We start from the raw sequence: 25,808 nt of genomic DNA, 5'->3' as shown, positions 1-25,808 counted from the left end.
GCAAAAAATTAAGTTTCTCCAATCTTCTCAAAACTCTGGATTATGATAGAGGGCTGTGAGACTTTGACCTGAGTGCAAAAATGGAGGTTCTAGACCCTTCCAGAGCTGAGATATCAAAATTCAAAATTTCGACCCAAAAAAAAAAAACGACAGTGTTACCCCTTTCGTTTTTTTCCGTTTTCGGACGAAAAATTAAGTTTCTCCAATCTTCTCAAAACTCTGGATTCTGATAGAGGGCTGTGAGACTTTGATCTGTGTGCAAAAATGGAGGCTCTAGACCCTTCCAGAGCTGAGATATCGAAATTCAAAATTTTGACCCGAAAAAAAAAACGACAGTGTTACCCCTTTCGTTTTTTGTCGTTTTCGGGTGAAAAATTAAGTTTCTCCAATCTTCTCAAAACTCTGGATTCTGATAGAGGGCCACGAGACTTTGACCTGAGTGCAAAAATGGAGGCTCTAGACCCTTCCAGAGCTGAGATATCGAAATTCAAAATTTCGACCCGGGAGAAAAAACCGAAAGGGGTACCACTGTCGTTTTTTTTTTTTTTTTGGGTCAAAATTTTGAGTTTCTCTGATCTTCTTGAAACTCCGGATTCTGATAGAGGGACATGGGACTTAGACCTGAGTGCAAAAATGGAGGCTCTAGACCCTTCCAGAGCTATTGAGATACCACATAGCATTTATGCCATTATAAATATCTCAATATCTCAGCTCTGGAAGGGTCTAGAGCCTCCATTTTTGCACTCAGGTCTAAGTCCCATGGCCGTCTATCAGAATCCAGAGTTTCAAGAAGTTCAGAAAAACAAAAATCATACGTTTTGATAAAAGATACATTCAAAAGGTTGGCGTCCGTCTAACTTTTTACAGGAAATTAAAGCTGTTATTTTGAAAGAATGCATTAAATTGATCAAAAGTGGCATATTAATGAAAATATTCTACTTATTTCTACAAAATATTTATTTTTATGAGCTTTCAATCCATCAAGGAATCTTGGAAAACTATATCACAGTTTCCACAAAAACTTTAATTTTATTTATTTATTTATTTATTTATTTGATAGGGACAATGCACATTAATGAACTTCTGAATTGAGACAACAAAACAGACGTAAACATGCCGGATTATAGCCACAGGGCTAAGCCAGAATCAACAACAAAAAACACAGAAAACACTTAGTGGTCAAGTGGTTAAGAATCTTAGTGGTTAAGAATCATAACTGTTTTCAACTTTGATAATCGGAAATGATTTTTGGAAGATCACTGAAGACTGGAGTAATGCTGCTGAAAAAATCAGCATTGATCACAGGAATCAATTAAATTTTACAATATATTCACATAGAAAATAGTTATTTTGAATTGTAATAATAGCTCAGCATTGCTGTTTTAACTGCAGTTGTGGTAAGCAGAAGAGACTTCTTTTAAAAACATAAATTAAATAAATAAATAAATAAATAAATAAATGGTAGCGCATATTAGGATTAATTCAGATTTTTTTAAAAACTATTTTGGTTCTAAAAGGGGCTTTTTTTATTCTTGGTGACTAAATATTTGAATCAAACCTTTTTTTTTTTTTTTTTGGCTTTAGCAACAAAACACATTGCCTGTTCTCATCCTTCCATACGGTCTCCAAGCATGAGTGTCTATCTTTCTCCGACTCCTGAAAACAACAGGTGCAGTGGCTCCAGTGGAGGATCCAGATTCGTCTCTGGTGTGTGTGGGCCGTGGAGGACTCATCTGGAGATCCAGCCTGGACGGGGGGAGACAGTAAGAGCCACAGTTCTCTCGTCGGGACTCTCGCACGCTTATTAACTTCAATCCAGCAGCACGGGTGCAGCAAAACTCATGCCAAATCACTCAAAACATCCCCTTTGTCTTGCTTGCCATGTTTCCCTAGTCCACTTTGTCTTGCTTTCTAAATGAAAAAATACAAAAAAACAAGGAAAAAATTCAACACATGAATTGCCATTTGCAATCAATTTGTCTATGTAATGTGAAGGTAAAATAGAAAATATAGGACTTTAGTTTACACTTTATTTTAAGGTGTCATTGTAACAGTATAAGTGCTATATTAAGCAACTACAAGTACTTACTATAGGGTTAGGAATCAGGATAGTATTAGGATTTGGTTGAGGGTTAGTTGCATGTAATTATGAATAATGTACTATTATTTCTATGGTAAGTACATGTAACATATGTAAAAAAGGACACTGTAAAATAAAGTGTTCTCGCACTTTATTTTACAGTCCTGTTCCCCACAATCTAAAAATGCTGGGTTGTTTTAACCCAATTTCTGGGTAAAATATGGACAAACCCAGCCATTGGGTTAGAAATGTAAATTAAAAATGTAACCCAATGGCTGGGTTGTCCATATTTTACCCAAAATTGGGTTAAAACAACCAAGCATTTATTAGAGTGCATGTAGCCTACACTTACTATAGTAATTACAATAACTGGATAATGCACTCTAAAAAATGCTGGGTTGTTACAACCAAAATTTGGGTCATATATGGACAAAACCAAATGTTGGGTTAAAAATGTGATTCAAAAAATTACAGTTGAAAGTGAAAGTTGGGTTAAAATTTTTAACCCAATATTTGGGTTTGTCCATATTTTGCCCAAATTTGGGTTCAAACAAGCCAGCATTGTTTAGAGTGTAGTATTAACCCTGAACATTCCCCTAAACCCAAGCCATGTTAACCTTAAATGACCCAGAACCCTCTTGCACTCAAAACAATGCTGGGTCGTTTGAACCCAAATATGGGTCAAAAATGGACAAACCCAAATGTTGGGTTAAAAATGCAATTTCCAATTTTAACCCAACTTCAACTTTCACTTTCAATTGTACTTTTTTTTTTAAATTGCATTTTAACCCATCATTTGGGTTTGTCCATATTTGACCCATATTTGGGTTCAAACGACCCAGCATTGTTTAGATAGTTGGTAAGTGCACATACTGTAAAATAAAGTGCAACTCTTTTATCTATTGGGAATTGATTGTAAAAAGTGAGAGGTACTAAAAGAAGAGGGCATCAAGTTGTTTCAGAGGCAGTTATACATTTTGTTGCTTTTCAATAACATGTACAAAAAGATCAAGAGTGTGCATAAAAAAAATTTAATAAAAACGAAAGATTTTTTCTTTGCACATCTATATTACCATTCTGTGTCTTGGTACATTAGCTGACCATCGGTGCGGTGGGATTTTGGAGCCCCTATTCTGTGCCCCCTCCATCTCCCTGATGAATATTCAGGACTCTATCGCCTTTTCACAGCAATAATAGGCCAGCCATTGCCGGCCTGCCTTTGGGGGAAAGACTCCACGAGAAGCAGATTATTTCAACCTGTGTGTGAAAGAGGCTCATTCTTCCTTAAGCCGCCTTCCAAAGGATGAAATCTTACTTGCAAAACTCCTGTTGCCGCCCCGGAGCAGCGAGCGAGACGACGGTTTACAGGTGGCCTCCGCCTTTCTGAGACGAGATACCCAAACCCCTGCAGCCCTCCATCATCACCGTCATCCTCAACTCCCAAACTGTCCCGGAACGTGCTGGATTCGTCTTGGGCTGTTTTGTCCAAACTGGCGGCGCAGATGGGATAATGACTTTTACAAACAGCATTCTGATGAGAGGAGGGGAAAAGGAACGGTATGTAAAATGCACAAAGGCCTCCATAAGCACATCGGGCTCTGCATCTGGAACAAACTAAAAAGATGTTTAATAATTTAGAAGCAAGCAGGCAGGCCTGGTGCAGCTGTTGTGTGCAGACGAGCATGAAAGGCATCTATGTGGCAGCTGGCTCGTGCCTCTCCCCTGGTTTCGGTGTGGTGAGGAGACGGCAGATTTGGGATTAGTCAATCCCTGATACTCCTGCCCATCTGCCACCAAGACCCCTCCGCTAACTCGCTCCTACAAAAGATGGAGAGAGAGAGAGAGACAGGAAAGAGAGAGGCAGTGCACCGTACACATTGTTATAAAACGGTCCCGGATGCTGATTGGTCAATACAGCGTTCCTGCATGCTGAATGACACAATATAGTAATGGTTGTGATGCAAAACACCTGTTCAACCATCACTGCGCTGCTCGTTATGTGTGGAATTAATAAAATGTTTTAAAAATCTGGACTTTATTATTTCGAATAGATATGAAATGTTACGTTAAAGTAAACAAGGCACTTTAATTCGTTTTATTCTTTATGGAAACTGTGATACTGACCCTAAACTTTTTAGTGATTGTGCAAGATTTTTTTTTTTTTTTAAATGTAATACTTTAATTCAGCAAGGACACATTAAATTAATCAAAAGTGACAGTAAAGATCTGTTTTAAAAAAGTTCTAATAATTAAAAAATAACATTTTCTATACTTGAGCACCAATAGCCTAATATTTCATCATAATTGAGCAGCAAATCAGCATATTAAAATGATTTCTGAAGGTTTGAGATTGCTGAAAATTAATTCAAATTAGAAAAAAACATTTTATTTCTCAATATCACTGTAGTTACTGTATTTTTGATCAAATAAATGCAGCCTTTGGAGCATAATAGATTTCTTAAACACACACACACACACACACAGTAACATAATATTTATATATATATATATATATATATATAATCTAAACACACTCTAAAAATGCTGGGTTGTTTTAACCCAATTTTGGGTCAAACATGGAAAAACTCAAACATTGGGTTAAAAATGTCATTTAAAAATGTAACCCAATGGCTGGGTTTGTCATATTTGACCCAAAATTGGATTAAAACAACCCAGCAATTTTTTAGAGTGTGTATATATATATATGTGTGTCCAGACATTTGACTAGTAGTGTAAATTGTGAAGATCATAATCCTCTCTTAAAGCACATGCACATATTCATGTGTACTCACACACACACACAGACAGACAGACACACACACACACCCCAGAACACATGATCGGCCCCTTCACCCGAGCGCATGTTTTGTTGACATGTGGCAAGAGCTGCGGCGCTATCATTCCGTCGCTCCAGGGCACGTTTTGCACTCCACACATTTCCACGAATACAACATGTCGCTGGCCACAAACAATGCTCGGGTCTAATTGGCCGAATTAACCAAGTCTTGTCTCTCGTCGCCATACTGATTAGCAAAGCTCAGCTGGGACGGTTGGAGGGGTTGGAAAGCCGGGGGGAGGATTGTGGGATTTGTGATGGCAGGGGATTGGGAAAGGGAGGGGGCAGGTGAAGCAGCGCTTGCCCATGAAAGAGAAGCGGTCCTGGGTAGAGCCCCAGCTGGGCCCCCCGTCTCCGAGTGCCAGGAAGATCACGGATAGCAGCGAGAGGGGGGAGATCTGTTGCATTTTGTGCCTCTTTTCTGCTTTGTCCTAAAACACATACAACCTAAAACACATTTGCTTTGCATTTTGCTACAAATTGATACCATTATAATTGCTTAAGCCTGCTAAAGATCACTATTAAAGCATCTTTAAAATTAAATAAATACATAACAACAATACTAATAATATAAATTTATTAGCACTATAACAATGAATACTATTATTATAAAAAATACTATAATAAAAAATTACAATAAATGGTATTCTTACATTAAACATTTCTTACAATTGCCATTGTAAGCAACATAAAACAAACAGGTTTAACAATAAAACATGAAACTATAATGACACAATATAAAAAATGCTGGGTTGTTTTAACCCAACTTTGGGTCAAATATGGACATACCCAGCCATTGGGTTAAATTTTTTCATTACATTTTTAACCCAACGTTTGGGTTTGTCTATATTTGAATCAACCCAGCATTTTACAAATCTCAATGCTAATCTAGTTTTGATTAATCATTTTACATTTATTTCACTTTGTTAATATTCTACTAGCTTAATTTGCACTAAAAAAATGACTATTTCTACATTTATTGGAAATCTAATATTAATACACAGGATGTGAATGACACTTTCAAATTTATCATGGCAATTTAAAGGGCCATTTCAGGCCAATGAATCAAATCTACTGTAAAATGCATAAAAGTTATCTAAAAAAAAATTTGCTGATCATGTGGTGTATTTTTGGGAAGCCCTTTAACCGGCCAGTGCTCCGGGGAGATATTAAAAAATGAGTCTCTAGTATTGGGTAGTAGATTAAACCTCGGCTCCAACAAAAAGAGGAATTGAGAACAAACCTTCCCCCTGTAATTTCTCCCAGGTGACTTTACCGAGGGAATATGTGTTCAAGGTTGTGGGACAAGGTCCTCCTGATAGTGACAAAGCACAAAGACGGGAGTTTATTCCACCTCAATATGGTCTGTGATCTCAGAGGAGATCTCCCAACTGTCCAATAGCTCGCCATTGACTCCTTTACCCGAGTCCCACGTCGCGCTCCTATAAGATCAATCTCGGTATCTCTTCCGCTTTTAAGGCGCGACTACAGCCAACAGTCGGAAGAGCATTAAGTATTTTCCTCTCCGTCTCGCTCCCATAAGGCCGCAAACAACAAACTCCCAGAGTTGGGATGACGGGGAGGAGGCAGATATTCCAGCTGTACTTAATTCTTCACTCGCCCAGAGCCATACGACTACCCCGCGTGTGACGCTCCTGATGTACTTTTGCACGATTAAAACACATTTCTGATACAGTTAAGTTTCAGACGGCTGTCATTAATTATATTTTACTTAATTCCCAAGCCTTCTCCCTCTGTTCCTTTTCATTTATACTCTTTTTTTTCTTCCCTTAACCCGCCTTGCGTTTTGGGAGCGTCCAACGCCGTCCTACTTAGCTTTTCTTTGTCTTGTCTGTGATCTTCAAATGGGAGGCATCACCGCTGATCAATCGTCCACATTTCTCCCAGCACCTCTGTTTAAACCTGGGAAATCACTCGTCACTGGTGGAAAAAAAAGTAATCATATTCCCCGTAGAGCGGCTCTGTGCGTACTATGATCAGGGATCTGTCTTGAGATGTGGCGTTGGGAAAACTGATCTGATGGTGTTCTGATCTACTCTGCTTCTCTGAGGTTTTTTCCAGTTTTGTTTTTCTCAACAGCACAAACAGATGCAAAGTGGAACTTATATTGCTTGTACTTTTTCCAAACTTTTTTTTGTGCAAAATACAATATCCTCTTTCTTTCCTTGAGTTTCATGCTAACTGTACGTTCTCACCGCCGCCGACTTCAGCTTCCAAAGTGCCCGGAAGTCATTCATTTTCAATGGAAGCTGGCGTTTCTCACCTGCAATAAGCGTCAAATCCATCGACGTCGCGTTTTGGGCGTTTTGAGCATCAATCAGAAAGTTGAAAGAAGCTCAACTTTATGGTAATGAGCTGTGAACCAATTGGAATATAGACGTCCTTCGCACTGGCTGATTCCGGACAAATATACAATGTAAATTTTCGTTTCCGAGAAAATGGAAGAGAAGCTAATAATCGCCGTTTCCTATCATTTATGACATGACGTTGTTTGCTTATAGGGACCGCATGAGCGCAACTTTTATTTGAAAGATTTACGCTCGTTTTAAAGCGGGAATGCAATTCATTAGGTGACACCGATTTGACCGCAAATAATAATAATATTAGCTAACTTTTTTTTTCCCCGACCAAATGTGACCAAAACGGTTATAAAAATGCTGTCATAATAAAAGGTTTCTTCAATGTATTGCTTGTTTTTTTTTCTGTTTATTACATTTCATGTTGTTGTGACACTTCGTTTGTGAGCGTTCAAAGCGTCCAAAGTGTCAACAAGTTTACCCGTACTTTTGACAAGCGTCGACGGCGGCGTGAACGTACAGTTAGGCATTGCATTCTCATGCATATGCTAATTTTTTTAAGTGATATGTATCTGCGTCATTCAAAATAGAATCAAATAAATTAGTGATTACTGCACTCTAAATATTGCTGGGTTGTTTTGACCCAACTTTGGGTCAAATATGGACAAACCCAGCCATTGGGTTACACTTTTTAATTACATTTTTAACCCAATGTTGGGTTAAAACAAGCCAGCATTTTTAGAGTGTGTAATTGTTATAGGTTCACACAAGAAAAAGAAAAAAAAAAAGAAGAAAATTCCTACCTTATTTAATTTGTCAAACTGGCATGATTTACTTTTTTTCCATGGAAGACAAAAGACATTTTGAAAAAAATAAAAATAAATAAATACTGGTTATTCCATGCAAATTAGAATAAATAAGCACAGGAGTTTTTAACTTTTCAAAAGGATGCAATAGCACCAAAAATGCCACATCCTTTTATTTCTATTCCTCAAATACATGTTCCATGCTCACTATTGTCATGTAATTGTGCAATTTAAGAGATGGTCCTCCATTGACATAAAGTCAAATACAATAGTGATTACGCCCTGAAAATTCTGTCCTTATTTAAAGTCGATCACACTTTTTCTTTGGATGACAGAATGAGACATGTAGAATAATTGTTTCTACAATTTCTTTTCAGGAGATTTCAAAAAGTCTTAAAAAGCACGAAAAGATCATAAAAGTAGTCCATATGACAAATTTTCTCTTCAGTCTAGACTGAAAGATCCATTCAATGAAACGAAGCAGAGTTTAACAACTCACTGGAGGGACAGAAGTGAAAAAGTTATAGGATATGAACACATAATAACATTTAGAAGCAAATTATAACTTTATAAAGGAAGTTTTTTTCTTGCAAAATGCAATATAAAAACAGTAACCACAGAATCATTGTTCCTCACGGACCATCTCACCTCTGCCCCTCTCTCTCTCTCTCTCTCTCTCTCTCTCTCTCTCTCTCACACGCACACACGCACACCTCTTATGCCCCGGAGCCTCTCGGTCTGACTAAAGTGACACGGGGGGCTGCAGTGCTGCCGCGGGATACGCAGGGCTCAAGGTGACCAGTGGGTTCTTTCATCAGCATCACGGATCGATACGGATTGGAACAGAGAGCCCTTCCGTGTCCCAGAGGACCCGTCTCCAGCGTCCAGCTGGGGGCGAGCCCTGAGCCAGGCAGTATAAGGGCTTACGCTGAAATCACACCACCCGTCCTGACAGATACAGAGAGGATAATCAGACACAATCAGACACTCAGTGTGATCAGCCATATCACAACATCACTATTAAAGCAATAATCCACTTTGAAATTAATTTTTGGTATGTTTTAGCTTACCTCAAGGGCATCCAAGATGTAGGTGTCTTAGTTTTCGCAGTAGTTTCAATTTTGATATTTTTAGGTCAAACCATTCTTGTCTGTCAGTCATATAATGCAGGTCTATGGTCACCACCTCAAAGAGCATGCACAGAGAAGTCCAAATTAAACATGATTTAATGACTCGTAAATGTAAGTACACATTAATGGTCTAAAACACGAAACGACTTCTCTGTGCATGTTCTTTGAGGTGGTGACCATAGACCTCCATTATATAACTGACCAATATATAAGCTGAAAATTTCAAAATTGAAACTAATGTGGAAACAAAGACACCTACATCTTGGATGCCCTTGAGGTAAGCTAAAACATACCAAAAAATAATTTCAAAGTGAACTATCCCTTTAAAGCAATAATTCACTTACAAATCAAAATCATTTACCACCGCAAATGATGTGCCAATTCTACATGCTGTTATTTTTTATATTATTTTCCAAACAGTACATAGTAACACTTTACAATAAGTTTGCACGAACAATACATTTGTTCCAATATCTTTTTTAAATGTTTGTTAATTATTAGTGTTAGCACAGGTCCATTTTAATTGAATAATTTATTACAAACATTACCTCAGATTAAAATTATTTTTCATTATTTTGTCAATTTAACTAATGCTAACAAATGGAACCTTATTAAATACGTTTTAAAATCAGGATGCAAGAACATAAAATATTTCAGAGATTTAACAGAGAAATTCAAATGACTTAAATTTGGGTTACTAGTATGTTGTGATGACCACGAATTGTTGTTTGATTTTATTCAGATTTTAGATTTTATTCATTTAGCTGACACTTTTATCCAAAGCGACTTACAATTGCTATATTTGTCAGAGGTTGCACGCCTCTGGAGCAACTAAAACAACATGGTCTATAATTTGTGGTTCTTTTTTATTATTATTCCTCTAAAGCTGCATGTTAATGTTACAACCGTAAGCTTGAACTTTCCATCTAATATTAAAGGTTGGGCATTATTTGACCTGATCATGATTATAGGTATCCCATAATGCACTATTGCAGACATTTTTATCCTCTGCGTCCCATAATCCCAGACCAGGATGTTCCTATAAAAGATTTCCTGCTGTGCACAATAATCGTACATTCATAAATGCGGATCCTAATTAGTCTGCGCTAAAGATGTTCCCTTTAAGAGAAACAGAATTTTCCCTTAAATTGATCACTTGAGGAAATCAGACTGTACCCCCTTCTCTGTGTCATCCATCCGCACCCCGTTGCCCCCCTGAACCCCACCCTTTCGCTCTCCTACCGCATACAAGGCAATTACGGGCGGCGACATTGTGCGACGCTGCGTTCGGGTTGCAGCTGGACAGATATTTGAAACAAGTCAGTGTTTAATTAGGTTACACAGTCATTTCCTACCCTGCAAATTAAAGCCCCAGAACCTCACACAATTAATCTGCGTCTGCAGGTCCCGTGCGGTTCCCCTGGAGAACCCGCTCCGGTTCTTCAGATCTGACCCTCTGGGCCCTCGCTGCCACGGGGAGAAAAGCAATTATAAAAACAGCCCTCACTCTAATCGGCACAAACTCTTGCACATGCACAGTTATTGATATTCTGGAAAAAAGGGAAGTTAATTTAGCTCCTGACTTTTAATTGCTAAAACAGTTTTGTTGTTTGTTACAGTACCAAATACAGCCTTGACAGCATAATACTCCTGTGTATTTAACGGCGGCTATTAGCTTGATGTACTGTAAGGTTGGAGATATCACTTTGCTACATGAAATGTTAAAACCCTTTTGTGTGAGCCAAAAACAAAAATAGTAATTAAAAATGCCCTTCACATGTTAAATAGTCATAGCCCAATTTCAAACCTCCCAAAGCAACTATTGGACAACATAAACCTATATGACAAAAAAATCTGCAACATTAGAAGTTATCTCAGTATAATTACATTGCACGTCCCGAGTAATATTGTTTTGTGCGACAGCATATAATTAAACTATATCTGACCAGCAATTTTAAATAGAGGTGTTAAAGCATCACTATTAAGGTCACAGATGTTGGTCTGAACAAACCCCAAACACTAAGTATTACACTTTGGTTTTACTCGTTCTGTGCTGGTTAAGCCACAGACATGAGTGATTCCTCGACTATAATTTGAGATAAACCATCTGAAAATAGGTAAACAGATCCATAGACTATTAAAAAAAAAGAGTCTCAATGCCATGACAATGTGACAATACACAATGTATAGACCTACACTCATGTCACACACACACACATCAACACTAGCAGTACCACTGAAACAATCCTAGCAACCTAGCAACACCCTAGCAATCACTGACAACATTCTAGAATCCACCTAATAATTGCAAAGCAAAACCCTAGCAACCACCAACAACAACACAGCATCGACCTAGCAATTGCAAAGCAACACCCTAGCAACCCCCTTAACATCCTCCTAGCAACAACCTGGCAATTATTGACAACATCTTAGAACCAGCCTAACAATTGCATAGCAACACAGTGGTAATCATCCAAAACATCATAGCATCCACCCAGCAATTGCATAGCAACACCCTAGCACCCACTTACAACATTGCAACATCCAATCTTCAACTTCGTAGTGACATCCTAGCAACCATCCACAACACCTTATCATCCACCCTAACAATTGCATAGTGACCCCTTAGCAGCCAACCACCCACAGCATTCAAGCATTCAGCTTGGAACAGCATGGTGACAATTTAACATCCATCAACAACACCTTAGCATCCACCTAGTAACTGCATAGCGACACCCTAGCAACCACCCACAACACTTTAGAATCCACCCACAACATTGCAGCATCCACCTTGCAACTTCAGTGGCATCCTAGCAACAGTCAAAAGCACCCTGGCATCCACCTAGCAACTGCACAGCAACACCCTAGCAACCACCCACAACACTTTAGCATCCATCTAGTAACTGCATATAGCAACACACTGGCATTTTTCAGTATGATATGCACCACTCATGATTTCTTAAGAATATATAAAATGTAGTCAGTATGTTTGTAGATGATTATAACAAGGGCACTAAATGATTAAATCCATTCAATGGTCAGTGGACTTCACGGTGAGAGACTTGGCAAGATGGTCAGGTGGGATGCTTTTTTTTTCTTTTTTTAAATAGAAAGTTTTTGTGTGGCAAAGTGGAACACACAAGACGTACACGGAAAGAGAACAAGAAAAAGCCATTTGACCACACGCCATGCCCATGTCCCATTTTTGTAGATAATTTCCCCTAGAGTCAAATTTAATTGCTGCTTGAGTGCCCTCAATCTTTAAACATTCTCCATCATTCTCTGCGTCATTTATTTTTCAGGATGACAAAGGAACGGCTAAAAAAAGGCATGCAAACAGAAAATACCTCACCTTTAACGATCGAGACCGCATGACAGGTAACGACACATTTAAAGACCTGTTTAAGAAGGCCTGTCCTCATTCGTTTTAGCACATTAAAACCGAGCTTAGGGCAGCAGAACGGGGATTTGCATTCTCTTCAGAAGCTGACTTTGCAAGTGTGTTTGTCTACAAAGCAGTTTAAAATGAAGCTATACATGATTCATGTTTGCTGCTTTCAAGTTGCTCCTCGCTCCAGAACAGGACTTCACATTACTGTAGGCTAATTATTTGAAGCTGACTTGGGCAGGAGAGACAGGTTGTCTGGGATGGAAAACATGTGAAAGTGGAGGGAATACTAAATAAGAACACAGGAAGAGATGGTGTGATGGCGGACCACTCATAGCTATTGGTTAACTTCTTTGACAAGCTATCCAATGCAAAGAAACTTGTATTGTACCTTTTTTTGCAATGGATGAGATGGAAATCCAGCAGGTAGGTAAGTAGGTTGGTAGTATCAGACAAAGGATGGATTCCAGTAATCCAACAAACGATTGGTAGTTGATTGAAGAAAGGTGGTTAAAAGGCACAACTTAAATGTCAAATCTAATGTCCAAGTAGAGTTCAATTGTGATTCCAAAGTATTTTGATGGCGTTTCGGTAAAGAACTGTATGCTTGTACGTTCCAACAGCTTGTTTGTTCTGTTTTAAAAAGTGAGAGGCGGCCATCTTTTTATTGAAACATTCTCACCAACTGTCAAAATAAAAGTCCCTACAAAATAATGGATCCTAAATCTTTCCAGTGCTCCAATAGCTCAACAATTTAGAGTAAACTAAACTCAAAATAGCTCCTACAGATGGGAAAGGCAAAACATGTTGGGGAACATCATATATGTGTTGGGCCACAAGTAACATGTTAGACACATTTAAAGGGTTAGTTCACCCAAAAATTAAAATTATGTCATTAATGACTCGTCGTTCCAAGCTCGTAAAACCTCCGTTCATCTTCGGAACACAGGTTAAGATATTTTAGATTTAGTCTGAGAGCTTTCTGTTCCTCCATTGAAAATGTATGTACTGTCCTTGTCCATAAAGACAATACAGACATCATCAAAGTAGTCCATGTGACATGAGTGGGTTAGTTTGAATTTTTTGAAGCATCGAAAATACTTTTTGATCCAAACATGGCAAAAACAACGACTTTATTCAGCATTGTATTGTCTTCCGGTTCTGTTGTTATTGCTCGTTCACGATTCCAATGACGCTGCTGACGTGTTATCTTGTGCGCCTGTTCTACATTGTTTGTATTTTGGTATTGCAATATTTTTTTAAAAAATGGTTCGTAAGTGTGCATGTCGCGGATGTCCTAACCGGGTTACAGTGTAATTATAAAAGCACCTACATGTACTTACTGTAGGGTTAGGTTAGGGTAGGATTTGTTTTAGGTTTAATTGCATGTAATTATGCATACTTTACTGTTAATACTATGGTAAGTACATGTAACATATGTAACAAGGACACTGTAAAATAAAGTGTTACCAAAAAACCTAATACAAAAAATGAAGAAACATTAATAAAATAATGATAATAGTAATAATACATTAAATCTGTCACACAGGGAATTGTGGGAATGTCAATTGAATTTTTTTTCACTGTAAATTTTACAATGATTTGTTCTTTTTCACTTCCAAAAACTGTAAATATAACGGTATTTTACAGTAAAATTATACATTAAATGTAGGATTATATATATCACAGTTTTTTTACCATATATAGTAAGGAAACTAATTCGTTTTTCACTGTAGCATTTTTACAGTCTTTTACTGTTAAAATCACGATAATTTTTTACAATGCAGGTGCTACAGCCTAACAACAATCTAACAACGGTTGGGGAATATCTGTCATTTGCCTCCATCAAAGTGCCCGAGTTTGGTGGCGTCACACGGCTTTTGCTCATCACTTTGATTGTTTTCCTCGGACCACGTGGGATTTCAGAGACACTGCAGCTGAAGTTGGCTTTGAGACGCATGAAACATCTGAGCAGCAAACCCTGGTCCTTGCTGAGCAAATAAAAAATGTATTTGCGCTCCTCCTCCCGGCTGACTTTGGATCGCACGTGCCCACGTCCCACTGAACAGAAAATAATAATAATAAATATATATATACGTACGTATATATGTTTGATAGTCACAAGAAGACTTTTCTTACTCGCTCATCAAGTGGAAAAATACATCACGATGTATCCCGTCCTTGTTTTGATGTTCCGTCACCTTTGTTCTTGAGATGATGAGGTTAAGTTTCGGAGAGGAAGTCTCCACGCTCTGCCTCCAGTCTTTCCATTTGTCTTTCATTTTGATTTTATGACAGAATGGCGCACCGAGGGCATTGTTGGGGTACGGGGGATTGTCAGAAAGGAACTAAATGTATTTTTTGTTTTCATAATTAATTTAAAAGTTTCCATGCAAGTTTGTCATGAATAAAGGAGAAGAAACGGCAAAGTGATTCCGGGTTTTTGAGAGTGAACGCTACGATATGAAAGCTTTGTGTCAGAGAGGGGCTGAATTATTTATGCTTTGACAAGACAATGACATTATTTTGTCCCACATTTCTTTTAAAGGAGCAAAACTGTATGCATGTGAAACAGCGTTAGCTCAATACATCTTTCACTGGAGACAGAATCATGCAGAAGACTAAGGCCCGCTCCCTCACAAAGCCACTACAACGGGAGTCAAGGTCACAAAGTCAGAGGGATTGATTAAATGACATTCCAGAGCCAGACCATTAATCGTAAGTCATTCAAGATGGATTGAAAAATGGTAAGAAAGTGGATCTTGCTTTATCGCTACATGGTACCGGCACTGAATGACACTTTGTAGCACTTTATTTTACAGCCCTGTTTTGCATGAACATACCATGTACATTACTATAAAGACACTAACTGAGTAACTGAACCTACCCCTTCAAGTTATCTTACTCAGTCATTTTGTGGGTCATGCTGTAAAATAAAGTGCAACCACTACTTTTCACTAGCTTTTGGTGCAGATCCGAGAATAAAAATAGGTTTCCAAACTTAGTTCATGCAAAATCAGATTATTTTGATTATTAAATAAAGGTCAAATTTACACTGTAGGTTTTGATGCCCAATTCCGATTTGTTGACTTTACCTGAATATGTTTTTACAACCAGCTTACATCTTATTCAGTGACGTACGACTCACATTGACTGGGAAATATCCGATCTGTCTGTTAAAAATCTGTCAGATTTATTTCCACAGATGAATGAGGCCTGAAACCGATCTGAGAATATTGAAATCCATGTGCTTTTTTCCTGCTTACATGTTCGTGGGTCATATGATCCGATCTGTGCCACATGGGAGGGAAATAATAATCAGAATTGGGTCACTTGAACCACAATGTATATGCGGCCAAAGAGAACAGCTCAGTCTTCACATCTCTTGCAATCCATTACATGTATAGCAGACAAATGAATGTTTTGATGGTAAAATTGACAAATACTCTAAGAACGGTTGGCACTGAAAACTAGTATTCAAAATGATACTCACACTGATGGCTAGGTAAAATGTGATTGACTGAAGTTGAAAATTAAAGGGATGGTTCACTTTGAAATTAATTTTTGGTATGTTTTAGCTTACCTCATGAGCATCCAAGATGTAGTTGTCTTTGTTTCCGCAGTAGTCTCATTTTTGATATTTTTAGGTCAAACCGTTCTTGTCTGTCAGTCATATAATGCAGGTCTATGGTCACCACCTCAAAGAGCATGCACAGAGAAGTCCAAAATTAAACATGATTTATTGACTCATAAATGTAAGTACACATTAATGGCCTAAGACACGAAACGAGCGGCTTATGTGAGAAAACGAACAATATTTATATCGTTTTACATCGTTTTAGGTAATAACAAGATTTTATAATAAATATACAAATACTGTATATTAATAAACAATATAATACCAAAAAATAATTTCAAAGTGAACTATCCCTTTAAGGGATAAATTTAAATTGGCTATATACAATAGAGACAGTTAATCATAGTTTAAACTGCAATGTGAAAAAAATAACCTGTGGTTTAAAAACTGATCAATTATACAGTCGACCCTGACGGTCACAATGGCTTCATATTACTTAAGAAAACGGCAACAAAATGCAGAATGGTAAAGCCGAAAATAAACTGTGTTTCTAAAGTGTATTTGTGTTCATGCAATCTTGCCATTGAGCGTGTAGCTGTTGAGGCCGTGTTCAGTATGCACATCCCGGCGATGAGGGGGGCAGCCGTGCCCTGTGGACAGATTAACAAGTGATTGTACTCGAGGGAATAAGACAAGGACACCAGACCGGCAACTTTGACTCAGCAGTGACAAGAGCTCAGCGGTGTCAAACACCCATCAGCCACGTGTGTGCGCTCTGATTTAAGACTGTAGCTGCGAGCGAGATCGGATGGGCGTGTGTGTGTGTGTGTGTGTTTGTATGATGGGGTTAGCAGATTTTCACATGATAAAGCATGAAGGTGAGGCAGGAGGCAGCCTGAAAGCCCCGAGCGCAAGTCTTTACCTCTGTTTGTTAAGAGTTTTAAGCAAAGATCCCACTGGCCATAAACTCCAGACCTATCAGGAAGAAATCCTGAGAGCCTGTGGATGCAGAAAAACCACAAAGCATCGTTAATGCAAATACCAAATGTCAAAGCCTGGCATTTGACAAAGAGTTTTGAACATAATGTGAAAACACAAGGTTTTGTTCTAAAGTGCAATTCAACAATATACAGAACCCAAATGCAGATCATAAATCTATCTATCTATCTATCTATCTATCTATCTATCTATCTATCTATCTATCTATCTATCTATCTATCTATCTATCTATCTATCTATCTATCTATCTATCTATCTATCTATCTATCTATCTATCTATCTATCTATCTATATGATGAATAATACTTATACAGTTGGTGAAGACAGCAGGAGGATCATGCTGATTGTGTTGCAATAAATTTAAGAGGACCATACTTGTTTCTGTTTAAAGGTGAAATGTGAAAAATTCTGCGCTATTAGCTTTACCAAATGAAACTGCAAAAATAAAGACATTTCCAAACCCATCACTGGTCACAGTCACAGAAAACTGTTTGTTAAACCAATAAACAGAGAAACTGGCATCTTGTCCGCAGTCATTACCTACTTTAGAAAACGATAAGACGAGGAGAAAATGGATGTTTCTTAAATGTTTTGCTAGGTTTACATATAGTTGTCGCCACATATTAAGCTTGGATATGAGAATATGTTTTAACTTATGAGATCCATTATCTGGACTGAAATCATGCTCTTTCTTAATCAGTCTAATGCTGCATTTAAGATATCTTAAGATATGTCATAGCTGTGTTGTATCAAACACACATGCTCATTGCCCACCAGTGTCCCTCCGCTAAGCTCATTCTAGTCTAATTAATTTGCTCTTATTAGCTAAATATGCTTTTGAAGGGCCGGTCTCTGAGTTGTGACACTATTTGCCCAATGGAGCTCCTGTAATAAAGTGTACACATTCACCAGATAATTGTGCGCTGATACTGATGGTGCCCCTCAAGTGCGTACACTTGAACCCACGGCGCTTCAGGCCTTGCAGAGTGACTGTGTGTGCGTGTGTGTGTGTGTGTGTGTGTGTGTGTGTGTGGTGGGGGCTGGTCGGACTGCATTATTCATTTCCACTGCTGAGTTTCAGGGTGGCGTTGGGGGAACAGCGTCCCTCCCTGACTCTGAGCTCAAGGAGAGGCAGAAAATTAACAGGCCAGACCTGTTCACATGAACTAATAGCTCAAAGCCACTCTCAAAGACAGATAAATAGATATTTAAATTGCATTTACTTTGGAAATTCAACTGAGATAGTTTTCATTAGACATGTAATCACTGGCTGAATGCGAAGCGAGTGATGTCGCCTTGCTTAAGATGGAAGAAATACAACCTGATTCATACTTTGCTCTTAAGACTAATGACATGTTCCTGCCATACTGATGCTACTATTAAAATGATAATTTAAGGTGACAAGTTTAAGTAATAATCAAATATCCACTCAGATATATAAAATGAAAGCTGTCAGTTAAGAAAAGGACACAGCAAATAAACCAGGAAAAAAATATCCCTATTAACCCAAAACACTTGAACTTCTGGAAAATTAATTGAAAAGAAGTTCTCTCAATAAAGGTGTTTTTGATCATGTGAACTGGTGTTTACTAAATTAATTTAGCAATTTTTGATGACGGATGGACGGACGGACGGACGGATGGATGGATGGATGGATAGACAGATAGAGTGATGGATGGATGGATGGATGGATGGACGGATGGATGGATGGATGGAGTGATGGATGGATGGATAGACAGACAGACAGACAGACAGACAGACAGACAGACAGATAGATAGATAGATAGATAGATAGATAGATAGATAGATAGATAGATAGATAGATAGATAGATAGATAGATAGATAGATAGATAGATAGAGTGATAGAGTGATAGAGTGATAGAGTGATGGATGGATGGATGGATGGATGGATTGGATGGATAGACAGACAGACAGATAGATAGATAGATAGATAGATAGATAGATAGATAGATAGATAGATAGATAGATAGATAGATAGATAGATAGATAGATAGATAGATAGATAGATAGATAGATAGATAGATAGAGTGATGGATGGATGGATGGATGGATGGATAGAAAAAAAAACGTTTATTTTAAGAATAAATAAATAAATGCTGCACAAAATATGCTTGTAATTCTATCAATGCATTGTGTTTCTCAAAAATTTAAAGTAATACAACATAGAATAAACAGATCTTAATAGCAAGAAAACAGAGAAATTAATAATTAATAAACAAACAAACAAACAAACAAACAGAAAGGTAGAAAAGTTGTCAGTTTTTGTTTGTCAGAAAGAGTGAGTGAAGCAAAACTCCTCACATGCACGTGTAACAGCTCCCAGTGGCAGAAGAAACAGAGAAACCGAACATCTCCCTCCTCCTTTGATTCGTCCCTTGCCGTTTTTCCGGATCGGTTTGCCCGCGTCCGGGCCGCTTCCCGCCCACCCCACGGGAGCTCGCATCGTCCGTCTGAAATTCTGCCGGAATCAAAATTTCATTGGCACTCCCCTTCATACTCTAATAAAAGAAGAGACATGGACTTATCGGAGGTGGGGAGATTCCATCCAGCACAAAGCCTCGTCTGCTACAGTCGTTCTTAGGGGCCGTAAAGAGTGTGCATGTCAAACGAGCCCCAGGGACGGCCCCTCAGCCGAGGTGATCTGCAGGTTTAGCAAAGCGAATTGACTGGACACTGTCAGTTAATTAGGCATTTCAATACACCATTTCTCAGACAGGCTTTTCTAGGCGACTGTGGGTAACTGAATATATTTCTTCTCTTTCAAGCTTTACGGCCGGGCCCTATATCAAAAGCTTTGCGCAGCCGAAAGACGGGGATGCCGTCTTTAACTGGGATTGACAGAGGCTCGCTTCTGAAACGCATCACCAGAATTGGAGAATAGGTAAATTTGTCAGGAGACAAAGGCCTGCCAGAGTTTGAGGCAATACGTGCTGTATATTTTTCAGATAATAAGGCATTAAATAGATCCGAACAGCTCAAAGAGGGATCTGGGCGGTTATTGCGGAAGCACGGCAGGGAGAAATCCCTGACAATACCCTGTTCAGACAGTTTTACATTGTTTCAACATACATTTATCATCTTTCTACGTCCAAATGTGATCACTCAGTGCGCTCTACAGAACATCATACACTGTAAAAAGTAATTGCTGATTCTACTTAAGAAAAACTAGTGAATTTAACTTACTTTAGAAACTTAGTTGATTTAACTTGATTACACTGTGTACTGTGAACTTTTAGGTGGATGCAATAGTCAAACTAAACAAATCTAGTACATTGTACTTAAGTTTGGTAAGTGTATTGTACTAAAGGCATTTTCACACTGTTGAAAATTTCTGGAGCACAGAATTTGGATAGTAATAATAATAATAATAGTGAAATTAACAAAATTTTTAGTAAATACCATACAATTAGTTTGAAAATAGTTAATAGGTTAATATATAGTTAATAGGTTCTGAATCTTTTTTTCCTGCACGCTTAAAAAAATAACTGGGAAGATAAAAAGCAAGCCCATCGGCTGCTACTTCACAGTCCTTTATATTTTTAGAAACAAATCTTTATACATTTACTTTGGTTATTAAGTTTCAGCATAAGACGAAACAACTCGGTTATTTTTTTTTTCAACTCGCGCATGCGCATTTGCGCAATTGGACGGTTGAACTTGAGGAAGACGTCAAGACGAGACGACATCGACGAGGGACCTCAGCTCGTGTTCGGGAATGGATGCGGCAGCAAAACTAGGTATGCTAGCCTCTTGAACAACTATTTATCAACTTTAATGTCATTGAATAGCTTAAAAACAGAATTTATTTTGCTCATTGTGCAGTAAGAGGAAAAGACACACTGAAGTAACGTTAGTTTTATGTCGAATGAGACCAGTTGAGACAAGCGGCATAAGTTACTAGATTAAAAAACGATTTTTACTGAACACGTGTTCTATATTAGTTACAGTTTGTATGCTGTGTTAATCGTTTAAGTTTGGGGTTTATCTAAAATGTAAAAACCCTGGCCGTGCGGCCTAGATAGCAGCTAACGTAACTTTCCTTCTTTCTAGAAAGTTCAATGCTCACGTGTCGTTCACATGAAAATTAATTACATGACGCATTAATTAAGAAGTGTAACTAACAAGCAGTTATTACCTTATTTTGTCTTTATTTTGTGACAGATTCGCTCAACGTTTCATCAATAAATTCAAGGCTAAATCTGGAGATACTATTGGCTCCAAACTTAAGATTCTGCAGCAGATTCAAAATGACGTAAGCTCATCGACATATCACAATTATGTCTCGATTGCAAAACATATGTTGCTTCTACTGTTGTTTTTTGCTCTGACGTTTTGCTAGTATCGAGTGCTATTCAATATACATTTTTATAACTTTGCAGAAATCTAATATCAATGCGGAACGAACAGCGTTCTTCATCATGGCCTACCACTACTTTTCGAGGAGGACCACAATGATTTTTACAAGACATCTTTTGTAAGTATTTTCATCTCTGATGTGATTCTTGTTTAACAGTCTAACTGTTCTTCAAACAGTTGATATCTGGCAAGAAGAAAGGCATGAAAAACTGTCAGGACAGTGAAACAAAGTAAGGGTTGGAGAAAAGAAAGTGAAAGATAAATTAAGAGTTTAGAAGAAAAAAGACAGTTAGAAGATACATTTTATATTAGTTTTAATTTATATAACCGGCCATCAGTTTTATTTGTCTTTTCATGCAGTGGTTTGATGAATGTTTTTCCCCCTGGATTCACTGCTGTGTCCTCTTTGAAAAGGCCTTTACATTTAGACACAAAGGGTTATTAATTTAGTTTCATATTTTAATGACTATGTGCTCTTAAAGGGATAGATCACCCAAAATGAAATGATGTTGTTATTTACTCACTCTTATGTTATTCCAAACCTCTTTGAGTTTCTTTCTTATATTGAACACAAAATAATATATTTTGAAGACGTTCGGTAATCAAACAGTTGAGATTAGCCATTGACTTCCATAGTTTTTTTTCCCACTATGGAAGTCAATGGCTACTCTCAACAGTCTGGTTACCAACATTCATCAAAATATCTTCTTTTCAGTTCAGCAGATGAAAAAAAAAAAAACTCATACAGGTTTATAACAACTTGAGGGTGAGTAAATTAAGACAAGATTTTAATTTTTGAGTGGACTATCCCTTTATAGTAACACTCCACCATTTTGTTCCATATTAAACTATGTTATTCCCTTAACAAAGACGAGTTGATGAATACCTCTCTATGAATACCTCTCTCGTCTCAGTGCCTGCACTCAATCGCTCTGGTGCATGGAGAAACATTGTTAGCACTTAGCTTAGCCCAGTTCATTCATTAGGATGCAAATTGAGATGAAGTTAGAAGTGACCAAACACCGCCATATTTTATTTTGTGTCACCATACTTGGCCGTGTAACCACATTTGAATAGAGAAAATGTGGAGATGTTTGGTCGCTTCTCTGTTTAAATAAACTGGGCTAAGCTAAGTGTTAAAGTGTCTCCGCACGCCAGAGGCATTGAGTGCACGCACTGAGACGACAGAGGTATGTATCAACTCGTCTTAGTAAAGAGAGTAACATAGTTTAATATGAAAAAATAGTGGAGTGTTCCGTTAAAATATGTCTTGTTCTATGACCTAATTTTTGTTATATGCTATTCCCATTTTTAGGACTGTGATGACAATGAAGATATGTCCAACATTGAAATGAGTTCTGACAGTGATTTCCGAATCGTCTGCAACCGCTGCCATACCCTACTCCCTGCATCTTGATGCCACAACAACGGCAATCATTCTGGAAGGTACAGTGGTTGTGGATGATCTTGAAAATCTTCCACAAGCAATGAGCTGTCTTTAAAGGAACACTCCACCATTTTTTTTATATTAAACTATTTTATTCCCTTAACTAAGACAAGTTGTTACATACCTCTCTCGTTTCAGTGCGCCGTACACTTAATTTCTCTGACGTGCAGCGAAACTTTGATAGCCCTTAACTAGCCCTGTTCATTCATTAGGATCCAAGCAGTGAAGCTACCAAACACCTCCACATTTTCCCTATTTAAATACAGTTACACAAGTAGTTATACGACCAAGTATGGTGACAAAATAAAATGTGCTGCTTTTCTAAGCGTGTAAAGTGGAGAACTACAATGTATGGCGGAATAGCACTTGAGAGCGCTTCGACTTGGCACAGTAATATCATCACTACTGATGATGAGAGGATTTTTTAGGAGTGATGATATTACTGCGCCAAGTCGAAGTGCTCTCAAGTGCTATTCCGCCATACATTATAGTTATCCATTTTACACTGGTGTAATCATACACCATTCTCGGTCATGTAACTACTTACCAACGTGTAACTGTATTTAAATAGGGAAAACGTGGAGGTGTTTGGTCGCTTCTAACTTCATCTCTTTTTGGATCCTAATGAATAAACTGTGCTAAGCTAAGTGCTATCAATGTGTCGCGTCGCGCTAAAGCGATTGAGTGCACGCACTGAGACGTGAGAGGTATGTATCAACTCGTCTTTGTGAGGAAATAACATAGTTTAAAGGGATAGTTCACTTTGAAATTAATTTTTGATATGTTTTATCTTACCTCAAGGGAATCCAAGATGTAGGTGTCTTTGTTTCCACAGTATTTTCAATTTTTACATTTTTCGGTCAAACCGTTCTTGTCTGTCAGTCATACAATGGATGTTTAGGGGGTCCACGTCAAAAAGCATGCACAGAGAAGTCAAAATTAAACATGATTTAATGACTTGTAAATGTAAGTACACATTGATGGCCTAAGACAAGAAACGAGTGGTTTGTGAGAAAACGAACAGTATTTATATCGTTTTTACCTCTTGTTAACAGCCATGTTCAACTGATCTGGATCAGATGTCCAACTGAACCGAACTGAACCATGTCCAACGTTCCGCTGGAAGTGATCTCGCGCGCGTCTAAGTCACTCATTGTTTACACGGAGATTTCGGAAGTTTTACCTTTCACTGTGAAGATCTAAACATATTTAGATATACAGGAAATCGCAATAAAAAATGATTTCGATATATCTAAATATGTTTAGTGAAAGGTAAATCTCTGTGTAAACAATGCGTGACGTAGACGCGCGAGATCACTTCTTGCAGAACGTTGGACATGGTTCAATACGGTTCAGTTGGACATCTGATCCAGATCAGCTGGACATGGCTGTTAACAAGAGGTAAAAACGATATAAATACTGTTCGTTTCCTCACACAAACCGCTCGTTTCGTGTCTTAGGCCATCAATGTGTACTTACATTTACGAGTCATTAAATTAAATTAAATTTTGACTTCTCTGTGCATGCTCTTTGTGGTGGTGACCATAGACCTGCATTATGTGACTGACAGACGAGAACGCTTTGACCTAAAAATATCAAAATTGAAACCACTGCGGAAACAAAGACTCCTACATCTTGGATGCCCTTGAAGTAAGATACACCATATCAAAAATTAATTTCAAAGTGAACTATTCCCTTAATATGAAATAAAACAGTGGAGTGTTCATTTAAGAGAACTCTAAAGAAAATTGTTCAGTACTGTTTTATAGATACTTCACTGTTTTTCAATTGTTGAAAAGAAAAAAGGAAAGAAAAAAAAGCCTTATTTATGTTACTTGTTTGGTTTTGGAATAGTTTTATAAGAAGAGAATTTTAAAGAGAACTGTAGTAGGAAAGGAATTCTGTACCAAACTGTGTGACTTGCATGCTCTGCTTTCAACCACTTTGTAAAGATGTTAAAAACAAAGAATCATTGTTTTTATTGTCTTTAGTACTTTGTTTTTTTTCTTGAGTGCATTATGTGCTTTATTTCTAAAATGTTGTTGGCGGGCCAGTAATGTTTTAACATATTGTTGTTGAACAAATAAACATTCTAGTGGTTTGCCAAATGTGTTGTCTTTCTTTGTATTCTCAACTCAGAATTTTGAGTACAATTTGCTTGAGAAATTTAAGGCAATCAGTTTCCACACATTCCTCTAGTAAGTAGAACAAGCAGACATGTTAAATTAACTGTTTTGTGTAAGTTCTGCTTACAAATCTCAACTTAAATCTGTAAGTTGCCTTAACTTGAGATTATTAAGTTACCTGTACTCAAGTTTTATGGTAACCTCTACAAATACACAAGTTAACTCTACAAAGAAGTAGAGAGTAGTATCAACTCAAAAATGATGACCTAATTTGCTTGAAAATTTTGAGGCAATCAGTTTCCACAGCTTTTCCTAGTAAAGTCAACTTATTACTTTTTACAGTGTATATTACATTATTCCAGGAGGGCAAAGATTCCCGCGCCTGCTGAGAAATAGACCTCGACACGCTCTCTCTCTCTCTCTCTTTCTCTCCCCATAAATGACGGTGCTGTCTTACTGCCTTCTGCCAATTTAAACTAACAGTCTATAAATCTCAGCAGATATGCTACGCATGCTGCGTTACGAACGCTTTGACTCAAATAATACATGTAACAACTAGATTTGACATTTTCTTGCCCATGCAAAACTCTTGTGGGTGGTTGCCAGGGTGTTGCTAAGGTGTTTTAGTACATTGCTTTGAGGTTGCTTACTGGTCCAAGTCTCTTCCGAGGCCATCCTAGAAACATCTTCGGTCCCTGCAGGCGCAAGCTATGAATATTTCCA

The 25,808-nt window shown here is 37.9% G+C and overlaps 1 protein-coding gene and 1 long non-coding RNA gene across 2 annotated transcripts; one reads left to right on the top strand and one right to left on the bottom strand.

Annotated features, from left to right (window-relative positions):
- Window positions 1-864: 864 nt before the first annotated feature.
- Window positions 865-25,808, bottom strand: LOC120474300 (uncharacterized). Its single transcript, XM_089121917.1, is given in 12 exon segments — window positions 865-1,695; window positions 1,697-1,728; window positions 1,763-1,852; window positions 3,338-3,530; window positions 3,533-3,611; window positions 3,735-3,898; window positions 8,754-8,988; window positions 16,142-16,256; window positions 16,717-16,785; window positions 17,058-17,134; window positions 19,458-19,654; window positions 25,736-25,808. Coding segments are annotated over 7 exon segments (822 nt in total). The 5' UTR covers window positions 8,862-8,988; window positions 16,142-16,256; window positions 16,717-16,785; window positions 17,058-17,134; window positions 19,458-19,654; window positions 25,736-25,808; the 3' UTR covers window positions 865-1,539.
- On the top strand, window positions 20,786-23,915 carry LOC148971538 (uncharacterized). The gene is made up of 4 exons (XR_016147141.1): window positions 20,786-20,893; window positions 21,318-21,408; window positions 21,536-21,630; window positions 22,828-23,915. It is a non-coding gene; the product is annotated as an uncharacterized LOC148971538 (long non-coding RNA).

Source organism: Pimephales promelas, chromosome 17, assembly GCF_988280905.1.
Source record: "Pimephales promelas chromosome 17, fPimPro1.hap1.1, whole genome shotgun sequence".
Classification (NCBI taxonomy): Eukaryota; Metazoa; Chordata; class Actinopteri; order Cypriniformes; family Leuciscidae; genus Pimephales; species Pimephales promelas.
The sequence above is the reverse complement of the archived record's forward strand: the minus strand, read 5'-3'. Positions and strand labels throughout refer to the sequence as shown.